General features: G+C 39.5%; 1 protein-coding gene and 1 pseudogene across 1 annotated transcript; one reads left to right on the plus strand and one right to left on the minus strand.

Moving 5' to 3' along the window:
- Positions 1-2589: 2589 nt before the first annotated feature.
- Positions 2590-8373, plus strand: LOC117694991 (macrophage-capping protein pseudogene; annotated as a pseudogene).
- A 2514-nt stretch (positions 8374-10887) lies between these two features.
- Hmgn5 (high mobility group nucleosome binding domain 5) lies at positions 10888-17757 on the minus strand. Its single transcript, XM_034484720.3, has 6 exons — positions 17596-17757; positions 15806-15829; positions 15242-15271; positions 14945-14998; positions 13438-13572; positions 10888-12407 (listed from the first exon to the last, which is right to left on the minus strand). Exons 1-6 carry the CDS (start codon positions 17608-17610, stop codon positions 11469-11471), a joined length of 1197 nt encoding a protein of 398 aa, XP_034340611.1. The 5' UTR covers positions 17611-17757; the 3' UTR covers positions 10888-11468.
- Positions 17758-24652: the final 6895 nt, after the last annotated feature.

The following is a 24652-nucleotide window of genomic DNA, read 5'->3' on the forward strand; positions in this document are numbered from 1 at the left end:
GATGATCACAGGCAACCCAACCTAAGATGGTCTTCAACTTTCAACTTAGAAATTACTCTCAAATGTTTCACTTGACACATAACTCATTAAAAACTTCTCCTAAAAAGTCACACTATACAATAATCCCAGCAGATAGAAAGTAAAACTTCATAATCTTTACAAACCCTTTTTACACTTGGCATAGTGAAACAGCTTTTTCTTTGTTACCTTTCCAGCAGAGTAGACAGGAAACTCATTTTTTGAGACTGTATATGTATAAAAATGTTCTAATTGTACTTGATTAGTAAATTGTCTTTATATAGAATTTGAGGCTTGAATTCACAATGTATCATAATTTTAAAAATATGATCTTTTACTTTCAAGCTCCTGCTTTGTTATTAAGATGCCTTTTACTACTAAGTTTCATTTGCTGTGCATGTGTGTGCATGTGCATATGCATGTATGAGACAGAACATGAATATGTCACTTTTCAAATGTCCTTTCAATATCATGCTCTACAATACTAACATTTCTGCATAATATGACCTGTCATATTGTCAAATTTATTATGGTTTCAGCTTACATTGTACTGAGTACTTGGCAGGTCTTTTAAATCCAAAATTTCAGATGATCTAGACCTAAAACTGTTCTTGCATAATTCCTTTGTTAACTTCTATTTTATTTGCTTGTTACTTGTAGCTATCTATTCCAAAATTTAATGACTTAAAATAGAAACATTATGATTTCTCAAGATTGAATGAGTATTCAGGAATATGTTAAGGTGGCACCCACTGGAAAGCTCCCATGTTATTATAGTCTGATCATGTCAAGATCTAGCTACCTGAGCACATTACTAGCTGACTGACCCTTTAAAAATGTTGTCTTCACTGACATGTCTATCACCTAACGTGGACTGATTGGAATCCCTGAAGATCAGTCAGGCATTTAAATCCACCTGTGCACTTCCCTCTAATGTGATTGTCTCAGGGCTGTTTAACTTGCCCCATTCAAGTTGGATTTCTGTTAGAGCACACATACTCATTGTTCCAAATAAAAAAAATAGGAAGTAAAAATCACCAGTTCTTTGGTGTTTGATGGACTTACTTTTAAATCGGCCTAAACGGAACAACAACAAAATGGCTTCTGTTAATGAGAGGGAATCCAGGTTTTATATGTATGATTAACTATCTTAGGTCTCAATTTGTCACTTTTTGGATTCAAACTGTACCATTAGCTCTTCTGAATCTTGCTGCATATTTTAACTTGATTATTTCTATAATAGATGAGCCAATTCCTTTTTATTACTTGTTTGTGTACACACATCATGTTGCAGGAAGTTCTATGAAGAACACTAATCCAGAAACCCTTTGCCCCATAACCCTATTCTGTATTTTCAGAATACAGATATGTTAGACCAATTAACTGCACATATGACTGTTGTGCTATATGCTTGTATCACCTAATGACATTGCATTCATTGTAGTTTCTGTAATTATATTATGTGTTTTGCTCAACAAGAGCTTAAGGAAAAACATTTCTCATAAATTTATCTTCTTCTGTCATGAATAATTAACTGTGTCCAAGCCTACACATCCAGTCAGAAGTTTAGATGATTCTTTTTTAGAAAAACTCAGTAGATAAAGAGAAAAAGTTGGACTGGAGAGATGGCTCAGCAGTTGAGAGCATTGGCATCTGTTCAGAGGACACAGGTTGAATTTCTAGCACATGGCAACTCACAACTCTCTGTAATTCCAGTTCTAAGGGATCTGATGCTGCCCTTTTCTGGCTTCCTTGAGCACTGCATGTAAGTGGTGCACAGACAGACATGTATCATACACATACAAAATTATAAAATAATTTTTAAAGAGCTAGAGATAGATGGATAGATAGATGATAGACAGATTGGTTGTTGATAGATAGAGGGTTCATAGAGTATGATATTGGTCATTTAAAATTGTTCATGAATTGTCCAATTTCCTACAAAATATACCATGCCACTAAGCAGCAAACTCCACTCAGTCTGTCTTAGTATCTGGTCTTAAGTCATAGGCACTTATGGCTGAAGAGATGGGTCAGTCGTTATGAGAGATTTTTGTTTTTCTAGAGGATCCAGGCTTCATTACCAGTATACATCTGGTTACAACCATCTTATTTCCAGTTCCAGAGGGATTGAATTTCATTTTCTGGCTTCTGCTGGTACCAAGCACATAAGTGATACACAGCTATACATACAGGTGAAATACATATACACATAAAATAAAATTAATGTTTAAAACCACAGTGCACTTATGGAAATGATAGTACTATTAAAGCCAGAGGACCAAAAAGCAGTAGAAAGCTGTTGTAAACCTGATATTGAAGGAAAAAGGATAAGAATGTATCCATGATCAGGAGCAGAATGATGAGAAGAAGAGAAAACATAGAATAGGAAAGAGTTCAGGATACAAAAATAAAACAGAAAATTAAAAAAAAATTATTAAGGAGTTTGATATACCCAAAAGATGTACTTTCTATACATCTACCACTTGGGAGGTAGAAGAAAGTAACCACAGAGTTGGGAGGGAGGGCGGGACTTGGATAGGAAAAGGACATTGAGGAGTAGAGGGAAACATGATCAGGTATTGGGTGGGGGTGGGGGGACAGGACTGAAGCTCTAAGGGCCAGTAGAAAGAATGGAAACAGGCAACCTCAGGAGGTAGGAGGTGGGGGGGGGGACCCTCTATAATGTACTAGAAACCTGGGAGGTGAGAGACTCTTAGGACTCAAAGGGAGGGACCTTAAATAAAATGCCCTAGATTGGGGAGGAGAGGGCATTTGTAGAGTCCATCCAATAGAAAGACAGGGCATCAAGTGGAAGGATGGGATTGCCATCCCACAGTCAAAATTTTTAACCTATAATTGTTCCTGTCTGAAAGAACTGCAGAGACAAAAGTGGAGAGGAGCCTGAAGAAAAGGGGGTCCAGTGATATAGTGATATGCCTAAATTGGGATCTAGCTCAAGGGGAGACTCCAAGGCCTGACACTATTACTAATGCTATGGTGTCCTTACAGACAGGAGCCTGGCATGGCTGTCCTCCAAAAGGCCCAACAAAATATCTGACTGAGTCAGATGCAGATATTTTCACCCAACCAATGGACAGAAGCTGGTGACCCCTGTGGTTGAATTAGGGAAAAGTTGGAAAAAGCGGAGGAGGAGGGAGACCCTGTAGAAGGACCAGCAGTCTCATCTAACCTGGACCCCTGAGATATCTCAGATACTGAGCCACCAACCAGGCAGCATACACCAGCTGATATGAGGCCCCCCAACACATATACAGCAGAGGACTGCTGGGTCAGGACTCAGTCAGAGAAGATGCACCTAACCCTCAAGAGACTGGAGGCCCCAGGGGAGTGGAAAGGTCTGGTGGGATGGGATGGGGATGGGGAAGTGGGGACATCCTCCTGGGGATGGGGGGTCGGGGTATGTGGAACAGTCAGAGGGTGGATCAGCAGGTGGATAAAGTCTGGACTGTAATAAAAGATTAAATAATAAATAAAATTGAAAAATTATTAATGACAGGGTTGAAAGGGGCAAGTGGTCTAATGGATAGCATATCTCACTACAGATTAGAAGATTCCAGCTTAGAATCAAAGTTTAAAAGTGTGTACTTGGGGGGGGGGGGGCTGGAGTGATTGTTCAATTGTTAGGATTGTTTTCTGTTCATGAGGACCCTGGCTTGATCCACAGCACTCATAGTGGCTCACAAATATTTGTAACTCCGGTTTTAGCACATCTAAATTCATCTTCTGGTCTTCTCATGCACTGTATGCAGGTGCTATACAAACATACATGCAGTCAAAGCATTTATGTCCATCTTTAAAAAATGAAAAAAAAAAATATGTCATTGAAAGAAGAAAATAGAGTGAACCGTGATAGCTAACACTCACCAATAACTTCTCAATGAATCCTGACTTCATATTCCTGTTTACCAACTTTCTTATATTTGACTTCAGATCAACTTGAGCAAAAAGGACAATGTTGGAAAACTATTATTTCTCTATGGAAAATTGGGCTTTCACTTTGTAATGACTATTCCTGGTTGTCGACTTGACTATATTTGGAATGAACTACAATCCACAATTGGAGGTCTCCCCTGTGATCCTGATCTTGAGGCTGGAAGACATAAGTTTCTGACCTGGATCTTGGCATGTAGGTCTTGAGGCATAGTGGCCATGAAAAGTTTAGTCCCAGGCAAGGTAGTATATGCCTTTAATCCCAGGAGACTAAGGTAAGGAGAACTTTGAGTTCAAGGTCAGCCTCGGACAAAAGTCCCAGATCCAGGCGTGGTGCTGCATACCTTTAATTTGGGCCACACCTTCTGCTGAAGACCTACATAAGAACATTGGAAGAAAGAAGATTTGCTCTTCTTCACCTGCTTGCACTTACTTGCCAGCACATGTGTCGGAGTCTAACACAAACTGAAACAACTAGCCTCATGGGACTGAGCAACTACTAGATTCTTGGACCTACAATTCACAGCTGCCCATGGTTGGGTTAGTTGGACTACAGACTGTCAGTCATCACAATAAGTTCCCTCAACATAGAAAGACATTCCATCCGTTCTGTGACACTAGAGGACCCGAATAATACACACCTCCTTACTATTTTTTCTTAAAAAATAATATAATCTTGAATAATATCATTTTTATGAAATACAGATAATTCATATCATTTTACAATGTGCTTCAATCAGATTGATATGCCCTCTTCTCACCCTAACTCTTCCCAGGTCCACTCTAACTGCTCTAACCCCAGTAGATGAATTATTTGTTAAGGACAGGTGATAGGATTAGAACATTTTCAAACGTTCAATTCTTTTTTTTTTCTTTTGAGTATTTATCCTGTAATAATTTCATACAAGTATTTAAGGTATTTTTGACATGTGTATTCCTCCATTCCTCTTCCTCATCCTCCTGTCTATCTTGCTGAACTTCTTTCCACCAAGTTCACCTATTTCTCTTTAGTTTCCCTCCCCCACACACACATACCTTTTTGTGACTCACTGAGTTTAATTACACTTGTTAGAATGAATGCAGGAGGGGGATTATTTACTAAGTCGGGGCAATTTGCCAGTGGCTACAGCATCGAATAAAATGTCTGCTCCTCTTCCAGTAGCCATTAACTACTAATGGCTCTTCAGGGAAGGGTGGGGGCCTCAAGAACCTCTCCCTTATCCTTGATGGAATATGAAAGGCCCATTTTGTGTAGTTATGTAGTTGTTATACAGGTAACCACATCCGCTTTTTATGATAAGAATTAATTGTATCCATCATGTAAATATCATAATAAGAATCCTCTATATTCTAAAAATGCAATTCAAATAAGCCATTTACTTGCCATTACAAGCCATTACAGATTTGATGTAATTTAATTTTTAACACAGGTGTGGCTAAGCCACAGCAGGTTTGGTGGGCTTTTTCTCCACTTATGATGTTAAACAACTTGTTTTAAAAGGACTGTTATTTTTTTTTAATTTTGCAAAAGTGCTTCATTAATGTCTTCAAAATTTTAACTCTTTTTTTTCTATTCATCTTTTCAAAAGAATTCTTTAATCTATTTTTACAGACCAGTTGTTATCCTCCTCCTGGTCTCCCTGACAACAGTTCCTCACATTTTCTCATCCCATTCCTCCCCCCTCCCCAGTCTTCAAAAGGATATCACCACCCTACCCCACCCTCAACCCACCAGGCCTCCCCACTCCCCGGGGCCTCCAATCTCTTGAGGGTTAGGTGCATCTTCTCTCACTGAGTCCAGTTCATTTAGTCCTCTGCTGTATATATGTTGGGGGACTCATATCAGCTGGTGTGTGCTGCCTGGTTGGTGGCTCAGTGTCTGAGAGATCTCAGGAGTCTAGGTTAGTTGAGAGTGCTGGTCTTCCTATAGGATCTCCCTTCTTCTCAGCTTTTTCCAACTTTTCCCTAATTCAACCACAGGGGTCACTAGCTTCTTTTCATTGGTTGGATGTAAATATCTGCATCTGACTTGTTCAGCTGCTTGTTGGGCCTCTCCAAGGGCAGCCATGCTAGGCTCCTGCCTGTAAGCATACCATAGCATCAGTAATAGTGTCAGGCCTTGGAGTCTCCTCTTGAGCTGGATCCCAATTTGGGCCTGTCACTGGACCTCCTTTCCCTCAGACTCTTCTCCAGTTTTGTCCCCACAGTTCTTTTAGACAGAAACAATTTTGGGTCAGAGTTTCTGACTGTGGGATGGCAACCCCATTCCTCCACTTGTGGTCCACTAAGTTCATTGTGTCCTTATTTGTCATAGCCAGAAGCTGGAAACAACCCAGATGTTCCTCAACAGAAGAATGGATACAGAAAATATGGTTTATTTACACAATGGAATAATACTCAGCTATTAAGAATGAGGACCTCATGAGTTTGGAGTCAAATGGATGGAACTAGACATTATCATCCTGAGTGAGATAACTCGGACCCAAAAAGACATGCATGGTATGTACTCACTAATAAGTGGATATTAGCCAAAAAAAAGTACAGAATACCCAGGACACAATTCATAGAACTCTAGAATGTTAACAAGCAGAAGGGCCCAAGTGAGGATGCCTGAATCCCACTTGGGAGGGAGAGGATAGTCATCAAGGGGGGGGGCAGAAAGGAAGGACCTGGGTGGGAGTGGGGACAGGGAGGGGAAAGGGGGAACATGATCAGGTATGGGAGGGAGCAGGAGAGAATCCTTAAGGAGAGAATCCAGCAGAATGAATGGAAATATGCAACCTCAGGAGGTAGGAGGTAAGGGACCCTCTAGAATATACCAGAGACCTGAGAGGTAAGACACTCTCAGGATTCAAAGGGAGGGACCTTAGATTAAATGCCCTAGATTGGGGAGAGGGAACTTGTAGAGTCCACCTCCAATAGAAAGACAGGGCATCAAATTTAATTTTCTTAAGACAAGAATATTATTGTTTGAAGATTATAAAAACTTGTTTTTATTTTTTTTCAAATTTATGTTTGTTGTCCCAGAAAGTTATTAATAATACCCAGTATATTATAGTTGATGATATTAGACCCCAGGTAGTACATACATTATTGGTCTCCTGTTTATGTCTTCCTAACTACGGTGTTTTAAAAAGATGGATTATTTATTGACACTGAGCTCCCCACATCCATTGATCTTTGCAATGTGTCCAGCTTTGATTCTCTCTAATTGTATCTTTTTGAAAACTGGTTACCCAATACCATGTGCTCAGCCCTAAAACTATATGAATACAAACAACAACAAAATAAACCTTGAAAAACAACTTTGTTCACAGTCAGGAACTCCCTCAAGCAACTTACAGATTGGACACCAGGAGGCTCCAAGGAGTTGAATCACTGACCTGAGAAAGCACAGCTGGTCTTAAAACAGCATATACACACCCATCCCTCAGGGTAGTTCTCCGTTCCCAGTCTCAGTCCCTGACCCAAGGCCTACACTCATGGCTATGGAGAAGCGGAAGTCAGTGCCCATAGCACCAGAGAACCATGGCATCTTTTTCTCTGGGGACTCCTACCTTGTGCTTCACAATGGCCCAGAAGAGGCCTCCCATCTTCACCTGTGGATAGGACATCAGTCATCCGGAGATGAGCAGGGGGCCTGTGCTGCGCTGGCTGTGCACCTCAACATCCTGCTGAGGGAGCGGCCTGTGCAGCACCAAGAGGTTCAAGGGAACTTCCCACAAGGCCTCAAGTACCAGGAAGGTGGTGTGGAGTCGGCCTTTCACCAGACAACCTCGGGCACCACCCCAGCAGCCATCAGGAAGCTTTACCAGCTTAAGGGAAAGAAGAACATCCGTGAGACCGAGAGGACTCTGAGCTGGGATAGCTTCAACACTGGGACTACTTCATCCTAGACCTGGGTCAGAACATCTTTGTCTGGTGTGGTTGAAAGTCCAACATCCTGGAGTGCAACAAGGCGAGGGACCTGGCCCTGCCCAAGGCCCAGGTGGAAATCATCACTGATGGAGAGGAGCCAGCTGAGATGATTCAGGTTCTGGGCCCCAAGACTGATCTGAAGGAGGGCAACCCTGAGGAAGACGTTATAGCTGACCAGACCAACAATCAGGTCAAAGCCATGTATAAGGTCTCTGATGCCACCGGACAGATGAATCTGACCAAGGTGGCTGATTCTAGCCCTTTTGCCTCAGAACTGCTAATTCCAGATGACTGCTTTGTTCTGGACAACGGGTTGTTTGGCAAAATCTAGATCTGGAAGGGGAGAAAAGCTAATGAGAAGGAGCAGTAGGTAGCCCTCTAGGTGGGTGATGGCTTCATCTCTCGAAGGACACTCAAGTGGAGATTCTGCCCCAAGGCCAAGAGAGTCCCATCTTTAAGTAATTCTTCAAAAACTGGAACTGAGGGTGGTTGTCCCTATCCCTGCTCTCTTGCTTCCCATCACCTGCCTGCTTGTTTCCCCTTTGGCTGCTGAGCCAGCACTGAGGTACCCTCTGGATACCCAATAAAGGACACATTCTGTCCCCCCCTCCAAAAATCCCCTTCAATAGGTTGTATTAAATATTTAGATAAACAAATACAGATACCTTACATAAGGTAGCAGGCACATTCCTAAATTTTATATTTAATTGTTCTTTTTTTTAAATTTATTTCCAGAAACAGAATTATAAATTATTCACCATTGTGGTTTTAATGAAAATGTCCCTAGACAATTTCTGGGTTTATTTGACACTGAGATAATTGTTCTGTTGGTTGAGGTTGTAGAACCTTTAGGAGGTGGAGCCTAACTGAAGGAAGTAGGTTGTGGAAGGCAGGCCCTGAGGGCTATAACCCTGGCCCATTGGATCTGACCTTTCTGTTTACTGGAAGGTATCATGTGAGCCAGCTGAGCAGCAAGCTCCCACGGACACAAACAACTCCATTTTAGTCGAAAAAACTTCCCCATCCTGACGGACTACCTTCTCTGAATTGTGGGCCAAAGAAATACTTTCTCTACTAACTTGTTTGTTTTAGGTATTTTGGCCATTGGGAGATAAGGTTAGCTTAATACCTCTAGTTACAAGGTACAAGGAAATTTTGGTAAATTTATTTTGTTTTACATACATATACAATATGTTATTTGAGCAATTCATGGATGGATACAATGTATTTTGATCATTGACCAGACCAATGCTCAGGCCACAGCCCTGTGGTCTGTGATGCCACTGGACAGATGAATCTGACCAAGGTGGCTGATTCCAGCCCTTTTGCCTCAGAACTGATTATGTCCGTGCACCCTTATGCTGCCTCCAACACCTGCCAGGTCCCCCCAATACCTTCTTCCTCCCAACTTTATGTATGTCCTCTTTATAAATGACCCATTGGTTCTAGATCAGTACTTCCCATATGGCCATGGGTGTGGGGCCACCCAATGGAGCATGGACACTATAATTTTGTTTATTCATCTAAGAATACTCATTCCTCTAAGAAAACTTTGATTATGCTGTGTATTCCCTTTTTTATTGAATATTTTATGTATTTACATTTCAAATGTTATCCCCTTTTCCAGTTTCCCCTCTGGAAACCCTCTGTCCCCCCCCCCCCCAACCCTTGCTTCTAGGAGGGTGCTTCCTGGCCCTGGCATTCCCCTACACTGGGGCATCAAGCCTTCATAGGACCAAGGACATCTCCTCCCACTGATGCTGACAAGGCCATCCTCTGCTACATATGCAGCTGGAGCCATGGGGTGCTCTCCTATATCATACTTACCAATGGGGAAAACTTTAAAGTCACACTGCAAAATTTTAGATAAAATTTCTGCACTATATAGTACCAAATCATTTACTTCACTCTATCAGTATATTACCAAAGCTTTGTGCTGCTGGTGACTTAAACAAAAATGTCTCCTATTACTAAGGAAATGTTAAGTGGTTGTCATGAATAATTGTTTTCTATAGCGACCCCTATAGAGTACTTTTTATACTCTGGCTATTTCTCCACATCTTTAGATAAGACCATTTTACTATAGACTTGTATCACATTCTTTCACCTCCAATGATAACCTTGTCTGTGAATCAGCTAGCGCTTCTTCTCTTTTCCATTTTGATACTATTGAGACTTAGAAAAAATTGTATGAAACAAAATTTCTATGGTGTAGGGAATATGAGATTCATAAAGGAAATAAAACCTATGGAAGAAAGTTTACTTGAGTGTAATAGTATGAAAGAACAATTCTGTTGTTGCATTCCCTGTTCTTGTTATGTAAATGTGTTACACACTTAAGGTGAAGCTGGCTACTTTGCATAGAGGACAGGGTTTCACATGAAAAGAAAACTTATGTAGAGAGACAACTGGTAGTGTTACTCTGACCATTGACAACAGAAGACATTTAAGACAACAAACTCATGAGGGATGCTTCACAGTGTTCTCTGTCCTCATATAATAATGATGTCCATTTAACTCTTTATCCTTCTGCCTCTACCTCCAACTCTTACATCTTAGAAAAGCATGGCACTTTTGTAATGGGCTTTGGTATATATGTTACAAGAGAATCACATGGACTGATCATCATCAATTAAAAAGAAACTACTACATGTCAAAAGACACCACTGATCATACAGTAACACAAAAAGTAGTGAGTGTTCACTACAGACTTATAACTTATACCATTAGAAACAATATGAATATTCATGAAAAATAAAATGTGCTTTGACTGAATGGAATATCCTTAAGTTACAAAAATAAATGGACTAATGAATGTACCTAATCCAATACACTGCATATTTTAAAATGATTAAAATATTAAATTTTATGCTTTATAATTGTATCTTAATGAAAAAAATCTTCAAATGTTTTCCTGAACACCAAATTGGAGAAAAATCAAGGATATTAATATTCCATTAAACTATAGTTTTTGAAGTATCACAAACCATAATCATCTTTGTGTGGAACTCTTTTATTATGATAAATCCAGCAAAACTTTGTGCATACACATATAATCAAAACTGCCCTCCTGAAATAAACATTCAAATTTCTTCAAAAATGAAATTAAAATTTTATATTCTTTCCAAGCTACTAATACAGTTGTATTTGGTAATGGCAATTCTAACTCTTAGCATTACCTGAAAATAGTTGACCTTCTTTATAAAAGCAACCTAGAGAACTACAGCAAAGTTGTGCTAAACTCTTTCTTTTGGAATTCTCCTACTCTGCAAAATTACCATGTATAAGAATAAAATTGAAACTCAAAAATTTAATACATAACTTACACACAATGAAATTCACGAAGTTGCAAGTATACATTTTATATTTTGCACTACTATAATCACAAAATGTAGAAAGGTGTCATGTTAGGCATTTTTGCAACTAATAACCTGTATGATGATGATGATGATGATCCAAGATTGAATGATGCTAAAGAAAAGCACTGTTTATAAAATATCTGATAAAAATATTTATCTCTATTAACATTACAACAGGAAGGTACGTGTTACCAAATTATGATCTCACAGAGGGCAGTTTTAGACAATACTCAGAGGCTCCTCTTTCTCTCCATCTTGTTTGAAGTCTTTGTTTTCAGCTTCTTCTTCTGCCTCCACCTTGTTTTCATCATTCCCTTCACCTGCAGCAACCTCTTGCTCTTCTTCTTCCTTTCTATCCTCCTCTTTTCCATCATCCTTCTCCTTTCCATCTTCTTCATACAGATCTTCCTTTCCCTCTTCCTCATGTAGATCTTCCTTTCCAGCTTCCTCATGCAGATCTTCCTTTCCAGCTTCCTCATGCAGATCTTCCTTTCCAGCTTCCTCATGCAGATCTTCCTTTCCAGCTTTCTCGTGCAGATCTTCCTTTCCAGCTTCCTCGTGCAGATCTTCCTTTCCAGCTTCCTCATGCAGATCTGCCTTTCCAGCTTCCTCGTGCAGATCTTCCTTTCCAGCTTCCTCATGCATATCTGCCTTTCCATCTTCTTCATGTTGACCTTCCTTTCCAGCTTCCTCATGCAGATCTTCCTTTCCATCTTCCTTGTTTTCCTCTTCTTTGCATTTCCCATCATCCTCCTCTGTTTCCTCTTTCTGTTCTTTTACTTCTTCCTCTGTTTCAGCTTCACACTCCTTGTTATCTTTCCCTTCTTCCTTCTTCCCATCACCTTCTTTGACATCTTCTCCTTCTTTTTCATTGTCTCCTTTCTCTTCATCATCTTTGGCCTCCTTTGCATCTCCGCTTTCAGCTGCATCTGGTTTCTCTTTTAGGCCTTCTTCTTCCTTCTTTCTGTCTTCCACTGCCTCACCTGTATCTTCCTGTTCTTTCCCATCTTCATCTTTCTCCACATCTTGAATGTTTGCTTCTAGCTCATTATCTTTGCCTTCTGCTGCCACGGGTTCTTTCTTTTCTACTCCATATTCTTCAGTGTCTTCATTTATCTGTGCTTTTACTTCTTCAACTTCCATTTTAGGAATAGATGCCTAGATATAATGAGAGGAAAAAGATTATAAATTTAGAGCTGTTTTATCTCGCAAATATTAAGATTAGATTGTTTATACTTGTTTCATGAAAAGCCTACTTATATTTCATTTGCCAGAAAGTAGTTTTCCTATATAATAAAAAAAATATTTCAAACCACAAATTAGTATCTTGATACAAAGCACCACAAATAGATGTCTGCAACCATAACTTCAGTAAAGCTTGTCTACATAAATACCTTTCATTAAAAATATGATGAAAAGGCCAGGCAGTGGTGGCACACACCTTTAATTCCAGCACTTGGGAGGCAGAGGCAGGTGGATTTCTGAGTTTGAGGCCAGCCTGGTCTACAGAGTGAGTTCCAGGACAGCCAGGGCTACACAGAGAAACCCTTTTTCAAAAAACCAACACCCCCAAAAATGATACATGGCTGGCCATGTCACTCAGTTGATAGAGTGCTTGAATACATGAAGCTCTGAGTTGGGTCACCAGCCTTGCATAAATTAGGTCTGTGTGGTGCAGGTCTGTAATCACAGCAGTTAGTAGGTGGAGGTAAGGAGGATGAGAAGAGGAGGTAGAGACAAGGAGGACCAGAAGTTCCAGGTCATTCTTGACTATATAATGAGTTTGAGGCCATCCTTGGCTACAGGAGACCTTGTCTGGAACAAAAAGTTCTATGACAGTTTATTATCAATAGAAGAAATAAAAGGTCATTTTCTGAGAAAAGAAGTTACAAATAGTTTATGTGTTGACAAAAGGAATTAAAGTTTGGCTTATATTTAATAAGAGAATTATATTTGTTGTAAGTTATTCTTACTGACATTGTTAAATCAATGTTAATGTTAACCAACTGCTTGTGCTATCGCTACCTGCAAAGCTCGTATTTTCTATTCATTTTCTATTTAGATACCATTTTACCACAGAACCACTATTCTATTTCTGTTTTTACTATTTTTGTATTTAAACTAAAAGGCAAATATGATTATTTTCACTTGCATTCTTAAGTTTTCAAGAAGATATAATTCCAGGTACCTGAATAATTTTGGATTCTCCATTTTCAGCATTTTCCATGTTGCATTCTTCTTTAACATCTTCTGGCTTGGTTTCAGGAACTGTTATGATAACTGCATCTTTGTTTTCTTCCATGACATTTGTGGTCTTCGTTTTCTGCCCAGCAACATGAAAATAAAAATGCAGAGTTTAGTTGCTATGTTGATTCACTACCTAAAGATCCATTAGCAGCTGATAAAATAATTTAGCGAGAGCTTTAACATACTACACATAAATCTGATAGCAATAAAATTAAAATATAACTCTTTTAGTGATACTTCTAAAGCAGCATTAAAAATGCATTTGGTTACACCGATATAAATTAAAGAAATATGCTTTTATGATGAGTGTAATGAGAAGTAACAAGTTAGTGTTGACTAGTGCCCACCAAGGTCCAATTCCCAGCATCAGGTTAGACTTGATAAATTGAATCTCTTACCAAAAGTCAGTTTATTACTGTCTAGTCTAATCATTAACAAGAAGGTTGTGTTAATTATAAAGTCTCCATTGGTAGTAATTAAGAGAATTGTCATGTTAGAACATCAATTTAGACACATCTAGAAGAGATCACCATAGGATGCAGCTGTTTTAATCTTTGTATCTGTAATCCCCCCTTTTTTGTTTTACTATAAGAAAGTACATTGCTTAAGTATATATATATAGTAGGAAGATTACAGATGCCAGAAAAAAATGTTTAAACCCTAGATCTTTCACTTACATAGAGTGAGCTTGAGAAATGTTATAAATGCCTTTGCCTGGGAAAATCATCTTTGAGATCATGGTATCTCTCCTGCCAGGTAAGTATTCAAATATTCTTTTTTTTTTTTTTTTTTTTTTTTTTTTTTGGAGGGGACAAGGGGAAGTCAGGGCAAGAACCTGGAGGCAGGTGTGAAGCAGAAGGATAGGGGAACACTGCTTACTGGTTTCCCCTCATCAAATATTTTTTTATAATTTTAATCTTTTATGATTTTGTAATTGTTAGAAAAATGTTTAGGAAGCAATTAACATTTAACTTAATATTGATTTTAATTCTTTTTTAGCCTGTCATTAGCTATAATACACAAGCACCAAAGTCTTCATAAAATCAGCTGACTCCATTTAAAGCAACAAACATGATAGCACTTCCTAAAGCATTTTCAAATATTAGTTACTGCTATTATTGAAATACACTATTGAGTTACTGCAGTTTATGGCCTTTGTTTTCCCAGGAATATTGGTAAATACCAAAGGCATATACATTTAATGGATCTACCCACCGACATTTTTATTTTACATTTACAATACTGTGTTGAAACTACTAAATAAAAATGCTAAGACACAGCTAACAATCACAAAACGTACAAATGTGTGATCTATATGCCCTATATTATACATTAGATTTCCGTCTAAGCAAGCTATGAAGAAAGCAAAAGGATTGGCTGTGTGCACTTTCACAATTTATTTCTAAGAAAAAAATTATTTTCCTCAACCTTATAATTTGAATATTTACCCTTGAAGTTGATGCTCTTTTAGGTTTCAACTCCGGTGTAAAGGGCACAGGCATCTGCATCAGAAAATGTCATTATATAAGAAAAGAGGAAGAAATCATATTTGAAGAAAGAGCACTAACAATGAAATCCATAAAAGTATGATTTAAACCAAGCACTAGGGAAAGAACCCTTTTCCTTAATGTGTAAAGTTTCATAAACCTTCCAAATAACCCTTGTGTTAAACATAATATTATGCAAGCTTTCCCAATTCTAAAAACTATATTCCATGATACATGCATTTTATAAATATCACTTACAGCAGACAGTCGGGCTGATCTTCTCTTTGGCTGGAAGTGGAAAAAATAGTCAAAAGAATTATGGTTATAGAAATCTAGAATTATTTTTACTGAGAAAATATTTGGTGTAGCACTGTGTAAATGTTGCTATTAAGGGAGTTATTATAAATGTTGTTAAGAAATGTCATAGACACATCTGATCCAACCCCTGAAACCTTTCATATGCTAAAGGGAATAAAATCCCATGACAAGCTTCTTTCACTGAGATAAATCAGCAAAATGACTATTTCCGAGGAGCACATTTTAAAATGAAAATATGCCTTTCTGCTCACCAACTGACTGACAAAACAGAATTTGAGCCTAAGAATGTGCTCTCTGGATCTTATAACAAGCACAGTACGGTCCGCCATGCCAAAATGTCTGTCATTTTTTTTTATTAGTGTACTTTGAGACAGAATTGACATACACAACATTAGTGCTCGTGTGGTACAAATATAACTATCAGCATTTTTACCTAGTGTGTCTTTAGTTTCTAAAATGAGTGTCCCCTCCCCCCAGAGAAACTCACAAGCTAAAGACACTCACCTCCTGGCTTGCATCACCTGCAGCCTGTATAGAGAGGGAGAAAATACAAAAAAAAAAGAAATAGGATCATCAATATAATCATGCAGACCAGAAAATGTCACCAATGGACTATAATTACAGCGTTAGACACTTGTGACTTTTTCTCTGGGTTCCTGTCCAGCAGCCACGTGTTGCTTACCAGCAGCTTATTCTACACCTACTGTTTTAATAACATGAAATGTGGACCAAGATGCAAGTTCGTGATTGAGACCCGTTTACGAAGGGTCAGTGTAATCTTTTTGAATAAATAATGTCTCTTAAGAACAAACCATTTTCATTTTGAAATCCACCTGCTCGAATGTAAAAGCCAAAACAAGGGTTGGGCGGGACGAACGAAGGCGGAGCTTCTTGCAGTTTCCCTTTCTTGCCTTATGTTTGCTCTGCAATTGTATCTATCTGACCAGCTCTACTGATTATGGACTATTTCCCTTTTCAAGTTCTTTATACAAAACAACAATCCCACCATACTTTTAAGGAAGGACGTCTTTGTTCTAACGTCAACGTTTTGTTCCGAGAAGCAGACGGCGGGTTTTAAAACTTCCCGCCACTACCTGCTACAAGGTTGCTGTCAGCCCTGTAAAATAGCAAGATCCATTGCACAAGACGAAAAGAGCCCGGCGGCGGGAGCCTTGGGAAGGGGGGTGGTGATTAGAAACAATCGCTTTCCGTATCTGAGTAGCCCTTTACCCTGGGAATTACCAGGCTATTATTTCAATGATAGAGCCCCAGAGCACTGAGGAATTTCAGCCTCATTTCTATGTTCTAGGAATACGGAAGGCGGACGGATTCACGAGAATATAAAAAACAATCATAAGGCTTTTACATTAACACAATATTTCATTTTATGATTTCACCAAGCAATGAAACAGCATTCCATTTTAGTTGAAGGTACTCGGGGCAGGGGTGGGTGGGTGGAGGAAAACACAAACACTGAGCTTCAACTTATTTCCTATCTGCGCGGAGACAGGAATTTTGAAGTGAAGGGTTACAGAAGACCTGTAGCCCTTGGTAGCTTGGATCAACTCCCCGTGTCTAAAGTGAATTAATCCCCCGCCACCACACCATCCAACGCTGACAGTAGTTTCTCGGACGCGACTCTCTAATCACCTTTCCACCTTTAACTAGAGAGTTCCGAGAGTGCCAAATCTCTCAGATCTAAAGTTTCTAATTACAGCGGTGAATCTCTCCCTTCTCTAGGACAGTTTGAAGTCTGCGCCGCCTAATGGCACAGGATTACCATTGCATAGCCATCTGGCATGACAAGAAGTGGAGGAGGGAAGAGGGGGGAAAAAGGAAAAAAGAAAACGGAAAGAACAAAGGCAAAAACAAGAGAAAGCCAGGGCTTTCATTCCCCTAAAGAGGACGGTTCCCCGAGAAAAGCGGGAGGTAGAGGAGGAAGCTGGCGCTGGAAGTGTGGTTGGGAGAAGAGTTCTCCAATAGGGTAAGCGGAGGAAGGGGGGTGGGGTAGGAAGCGACAGCACAGCGCTATGGCTGTTTGTAATTCAGCATGGAGACACCTCTCAAACGATTCTCTCCCTTAAACAAAACAAGCCAAAAGTGAACTACCAGTTGCATACGAGACCTTCCGAAACCAAACACAGACGGATCGCTACCTTTCCCTCGCCTTCCATTCAGAACATCACAAAATCAAACTAGAAGCCAAAATGCTCTTTCAAAAAGATAGAAATCTCTGTCGTAGGAAATATGTATTTCGGCAGCTAATATCCCGTCTATCTTCCCATTTCACTTACCTTTCTTTTGGGCATTGTTGCAGCTTTCCGTAGGAGATCCTTAGGCAGGAGGGAAAAAAGCCGAGAGGAGTCTCTGCCTGACCGCTCCGCGAGCGACTGAGTTTTCAATGAACTAATTGCAGCACGATATGTACTCGCGTGCCCCCTCCCCCTAAAAAAAATCTCTCGTTATTGGCAACATTAAACACGCCAAGACGCAACCAAACTACGTGAATGGTTACCCGAAGTGGGAGCCAGGTTGGAGTGACAGGCTATCAGGCCAATGAGGGGAGGTGGCCGGTTCGGAAGGCGTGGCCCGCGAACTTGCCCGAAGCCCTCGTATGCTGCCGGCTTTGACTGCCTCTAGGGTGCCGGAGTCCACGCACTTAGCAGACGCCTAGTGCTCCAACGTGACCAGCAGGAAATCCAGTTTTCTTGCCTTTTCACCCGTTTTTAAGTTAAAACGGCAAGCGAAAGCTCAAACAGTTGGTTTTCCCCCCCACGATTTCCAACCCCCCTTCCTTCTTCGCGCCGGGTGGCGGGCCCTTTTGAGACTGGATTGAGCCAGAAGCTCCAGTCTTTCCCAGTTAGCAAAAGGGCGAGGTTAGAGTGACAGGATCGCCGGTTTAGAGATCAGAAAAAGAGTGGGAACGTTTCTGGTCGTGAGAACTTCCCGCCAATGCTGAACTGTGGTCCTGGCTTTAGAAGGGTGCCAGAACTACGCGCCTCCCGCAGGTGGAGACGAGCAATAAATCTGGGACCTGGAAGAGCAGGACTCCCCTGCAGGCCGCCTACCTTCTAAAAGAGCTAGTACTCTGCCTGGAGGGAGTCAAGCAAAAATTAAATGGGGCCACACGGGAAGTCTGTAATAGCAGAGGTCTACCCAGAGGAAAAGCATTGACTTTAATGAATTCATAATTTAAAGATGATATTTAAGACTACATAGAAAACAAAACAATTTGTTATCTTCATTACTGAAACTTGAGGTGTCTCCTTAATTTTTTTATTTTTTTTTAATGTTTATTTTTGGTCCCCGGAAGTGCCCCCTGAACCTATTCTAGTCTCAGACAGTGTTTAAGTAGCAGCTTTCTGTTCTGAGAATCTTCCATTTGTCTTCTAGTGTCAGAGTCTGAAACCCTAAACGTTTGGAGAAAAGAATAAGATGCTTAGAAATAATTCCAGTTAAAACAGAGCGCTGAGGGCTACTAATTGTTACTGGTACTAAGCATGCCGGGTCCCTGCAGCCTTTTTTGAGATGTGCTTTGCTTCAGTTGTTGAAAGAGCTAATTGTATTTAAAAGTGCTTCAACAACAGTCTGCATTCCCTAAGCTGAAAGTCTAATCAAAAAGGAAAATTAACCTTTTAAATGGTTACTTAAAAATTTAGGCTCCGGCCTAGTGGTGTACCGCTTTAATCCGAGCACTTGGGAGGCAGAAGCAGGCAGATCACTGTGAGATCAAGACTAGCCTGGTCTTACATATATCAAGCAAGCTGAAGCTATCTAGTGAGACCCTGCTTCACTGCCTCCCCCAATTCTTTCTTACGTTCCGGTAGCTTAAAGAAAAACCAGACCGTCCATTTCAAAGAGTACTAGTTAGGCTTGGTGGTGGCCATGTAGCAGTGAGATGCTGAGATTCAAGTCATTCTAGGCTAAATAGACATCCAGTCACAAACAAACAAACCAAACATGACTGCCTATATGATTTACAGATTACCAAACCATCTGTTCAATCTAAAACGCACCCTGACAGACCCTATCATTTTGAGTTTTGTCCCATCTTCCCTAGCGTTAGCCTAGGGAGTTAAACCACTTACCCTAAGACCTACTGAACCTACTCCCTTCCCATTGCATTCTTATGCAAGTAGACCACTGAAAGGCACATTTACATTTGCTTCCTTGGCCTGCAGTTATGTGTCATCTGACCAGGCTCCAGATGTGCCTTTTAGTTACCTCTAAGTGAAAGCCTGGTTGAAAGAACCTAGGTATCTTTCAGTAATTTGATTTTCTGAGAGAAAATTGGTTTCAATATAAGAATTGTCTCATAAGGATAACGGAAAAATGAAGAGAATGAAAATGTGTTAGCGACGGAATGCATCCATTCAACATATTCTTGTTTACCATTATTTTGCGGGTTAGATTTTTGTTTTTGTAGATTCGCTTATAAAAATGCAACCCCCTGTGGCATGCAAAGTGGCAGTACACAGTTTCGGCCCTTAAGGATTTTTGTAGCTCTGTAGGATTGAGAAAACAGATGCATATGTATTTACAAATCAAAGTTGCATATATTATATGAATTGTGAAGTTTATATTTAATAATGCCGTGGGGTTGGGTAGGAAGGCTCCTTTTCAAACTGAGGCGTTTGAAGAAGGCTTTTGGTATCTGGGCCTGAACACTTGTGGTGACTGTTACACTATAACACTGCAGAGGCAAAGTTTGGACTTGTTGAGAGAATAGACTGCCCAGTCCCAGTAAATTGAAACAAATGATGAAGATGAGCTCAGAGAGGTGAATCTCAAGTTGGAGGCAACATTAAATGTGCTGTCAGAGCGAGTGAGCTCTGGCACCTCTCAGGTTTGTCAGCTATTTTCTGCTTTGGTCAGTCTTTCCTCCTTGGAGCTCAACCTGTCCAAATTGTGATTTATGCTTTTCAGATTGCCTAAATGTGAAACATTTATCTAGTTCCTCACCCCACCCCCATAATTCTTTCTAGTAGTGAACAAGATGGATGTCCTTTGTGCCAATCAGCTTCCTTTAACTCTTGACCTTTGTGACATTTTTACCTGTGTCTGAAGCTCCATTACTTACAGTATCTCCTACAAAATACACCAAATGGTGCAGTCCTAGCCTACTGTGACCTGTTTATCTAAGCATTTGCTAATCATTTCAGCCCATCAAAGCCCATACTGTATAATTTAGATTAAACCATCAAGTTCACAAGCAAGGTCTCACTATGTGGCCTGGCTGACCTGGAACTCTTCTTACATGAAGCTGGCTTGGCACTCACAGAGATCCAGCTGCCTCTGCCCCCAAGTGTTCCTATTAAAGGCATGCAACACCATACCTGGTCATGCACAACTTTGACTGGAAATTGACTCAAACTTGTTTTTCTTTCCTGGATATTTTTCATCACACGACATGCCAGGTTTCTCCTGCAAAGTTTACCATAGTTACAAATTAGTTTTCCAAAATTGATAAATTATTACAGAGTCTAAATTTTATTTTATGCAATGGTCAATGTGAGATTTTTTAATGGATCACTTATTTTTAAAATTATACTAGCTTGTTTCTCTCTCTCTCTCTCTCTCTCTCTCTCTCTCTCTCTCTCTTTCTCTCTCTCTCTTTCTCTCTCTCTCTTTTATTAAAAGCTATGAATACTGATTGCCTGGCAATTATCCACAGGATAATTTCCCTTGGCTATTAAGTATGACTACTATGACTGTCACAATTCAGAGTAACTGTAGCATGTCCATTCAGTAACCAGTGGGAAATGGGATAGGAAGATGTAAAATTTACAGATTAAATATATCAACATTAAAAATGTTTGCCACAGAGAATCTAAAATAAAATATTAACATTATGTGCTTATGAGAGAAGGGATGGTAGGGAGTTAAGAGGAAAAACGATCTTCAGATGTTCTGCAGATTCAGTTCATACATATACATATATATATATATGTGTATATATATATGTATATGTATATATATACATATATATATATGAATAATAAAAACTATTCTCAATGCACTATTTTACATACAAGGGAATCACAAAGGTACTGAATGATAATAAATATTATCTTTTCCATGTTAAAGTACCTCTGTCTTTGGTAACACTTGGTTATCATTAGCATTCCTGCTATATGATAAAAAGCAAAATGCCATCTGAAAAGTGCTTAATGTTATTTGCACATAATAAAATAAATCTTACTATAACCAAAATAATGTTTTTAATATATCAGTTGGTGTGTTTTATAGTAAAATAAACATTAAGCTCCAAATGAATGCAATGCATCAATCAGAGCACTCATTTTTGAAATGAGTTCGAGTACTGGTAGTCCTTTCCTAAGACTGGATCTTGAAACATTGTAAAACTGAGAATCTAAGACTTTCTTTCTCCAGGTTCAAGACTAATAAAACACTGAATTCTGAGCGGCCCCTGATAGGATGCCTTTTGAAGGTGTGCTTCTAGTGGTAGACAAAATTGAAAAAATAAAACAGTAAATTTTGATTTTAATATTTAAATAAATGACAGTTTAAACTTTCAGACATTAAAGCTTAGAAAAGACTAACTGGAGATTTTCTAGTTCAATACTCTTGTAATACAGATCAGCAAACTCAAGCACAGACAGCTTAAATTCATTGCCTGTGGCCATCATTCAGAGGTGGAGCAGGGTTTTGTTTTTCATTTTTTCTGAAGATTTTATTTGTAGCTTGGATAGTAGCAATTATACAACCTCAAGAGAAATGTTAATGAATTACAAGTCACGTTAGACAAAGACAAATTTTCCTCTATTTCAGTTCAAAACTCAAGAAGCACCTCTGCCCACCAGCCTCTTTAGATATTTATTTCTGTTTGTTTATCTAAGATCCTGAATTTAATCCTCTTATAAGTTTTTTACTGTATCAAAAGTAGAAAATTTGGTGATTTTATGTTCTCTCTCTGCCTCTCTCTCTGATAATTTCAGTGAACAAAGGTTTTAACCACTAAAATCTTCAAACACATTCCCATGTTACCCTCTGTTATTTACTAGCAGAATGCTTTTCAACTAAAATTACAAATTACCTTTCTCAAATGGCCAGAAGTCATCTGAAGATTTCCAACTTATAGTAGGTATCCTCCTCTATTTGAAATCAGCTTTAAAGTCTTCTACGTTCCTTAAATTCATCTACTTGTTTACTTAAGTATGCCACTATTTAAAATGTTAAAAATAATTATATTTACTTAAAGTGTACACATTTATACACCTGTACACACACATGGATAATTATTACAGTCAAACAAAGTAACACATCTGTCAACAGAATAGCTGCTCATTTCTGTGGGAAGAACACCTAAAATCTCATCTCTTAGCAATTTTCCTGAAAAATTACTGAACTTTCCTATTAAACTTTATGTTAATTTTGGTATAGATAATATCTATGTTTTCTTGCATAAAATATGAGATCTCCTTTTTAAAAAGATTTATTTTATATATATGAATACACTGTACCTATCTTCAGACACACCAGAAGAGGGCATCAGATCCCATTACAGATGGTTGTGAGCCACCATGTGGTTGCTGGGAACTGAACTCAGGACCTCTGGAAGAGGAGTCAGTGCTCTTAACCTCTGAACCATCTCTCCAGCCCAAATATAAGATCTTTTAAATCTTAATTTTGAAATGTTTTACTTTCCATCTTATCCTGTAGACATGAACGCACAGCTAAAAAAATACTAAGATGCTGATTGAAGCACTTCTATAAACTGTAACTATTATGTGTCATTGAGGTAAGTCTGTCTTTAAAGAAATTATATTTTATATTTTCTTTGACCAATGAGTCAATATTTTTATGGCATCTTTTATGCCTGCGATTCTCTCTTTCATCTCTTGTATTCTGTTGGTGATACTTGGATCTGTAGTTCCTGAACTCTTTCTTAGGTTTTCCATCTCCAGGGTTGCCTCCCTTTGTCATTTCTTTATTGTTTCTATTTCCAGTTTTAGGTCTTTGACCATTTTGTTTAGGTCCTTCACCTGCTTGATTGTATTTCCCTGTATTTCTTTAAGGGATTTATTTCCGCTTTTATTGGTTTCTACCATGAAATTCTTTTTTTTCTTTTTATTTTAATTATTTTATTTAAATACATTCCAGTCCTTGCCCTGCTCCTAGTCCCCCCCCATACAGTTCTTCATCCCATTTCTCCTCCCCCTTGCCTCTGAAAGGGTGTTCCCACCCCACCAGGCCTTCCTCTTCCCTCGGGCCTCAAATCTCTCAATATTAACCATATCTTCTCCCACTAAGGCCTGACCATGCAGCCCTCTGCTATCTATGTGCCAGGGGCCGTAGACAAGCCAGTGTATGCTCTTACTTTCATAGCCTAGTCTCTAGGAAATCCCTGGGTTCTGGGTTAGGTGAGACTGCTGGTCTTCCTATGGGGTCACCTACCCCTTCAACTTCTTCAATCCTTCCCCTAATTCAACCATAGGGATCTCCAACTTCAGTCCCATGGTTGGGTGTAAGTAAATATTTTATATTTTCTTTGACCAATGAGTCAATATTTTTATGGCATCTTTTATGCCTACGATTCTCTCTTTCATCTCTTGTATTCTGTTGGTGATACTTGGATATGAAACAGATCTGCATCTGTTTCAGTTAGCTGTTGGTAGGGCCTCTCAGAGGACAGACATGCCAGGCTCCTGCCTGTAAGCATGTCTGTCGTAGCATCAGTAATAGTGTCAGGCCTTGGTGTCACCCTCCCCCCACCCCGCCCTATGAGGTGGATCCCAAATTGTGCTGGTCATTGGACCACCTTTCCTTCAGTCTCTTCTCCATTTTTATCCCTGCATTATCTTTTAGATAGGAACAACTCTGGGTCACAAAATTTGACTGTGGGTTAGTAACCCAGACCCTCCACTTGAGGCCCTGTCTATCTACATGAGGTGGACTCTTCGAGTTCCCTCTCCCTATTGTTGGGCATTTTGGCTAAGGTCATCCCCATTAAGTCCTGAGAGTCTCTCACCTCCTGGGTCTCTGGTAGTTTCTAGAGGGTGGCCCTAGCTCTGGCCCCCTGAGGCTACTTATTTCCATTCATTTTTTTGGCCCTCTGGGATTCTATCCTGTTCCCCCCATTATCGGATCCTGTTCCTCCTTTCCTCTTCCCTACCCCTCTTCTCCCTCATCCAGATACCTTCTCCCTCTGCCTCCCATGATTATTTTCTTCCCCATTCTAAGTGTGATAGAATCATTCTCACTTGGGCCTTTCTGTTACACTTCTTAGGGTCTATGAGTTCTGTGAGTTGTATCCTAGGTATTCTGTGTTTTTTGGCTAATATACACTTATCAGTGAGTACATACCATGCATATAATTTAGGATCTGAG

Source organism: Arvicanthis niloticus, chromosome X (assembly GCF_011762505.2).
Source record: "Arvicanthis niloticus isolate mArvNil1 chromosome X, mArvNil1.pat.X, whole genome shotgun sequence".
In the NCBI taxonomy this organism is placed as follows: Eukaryota; Metazoa; Chordata; class Mammalia; order Rodentia; family Muridae; genus Arvicanthis; species Arvicanthis niloticus.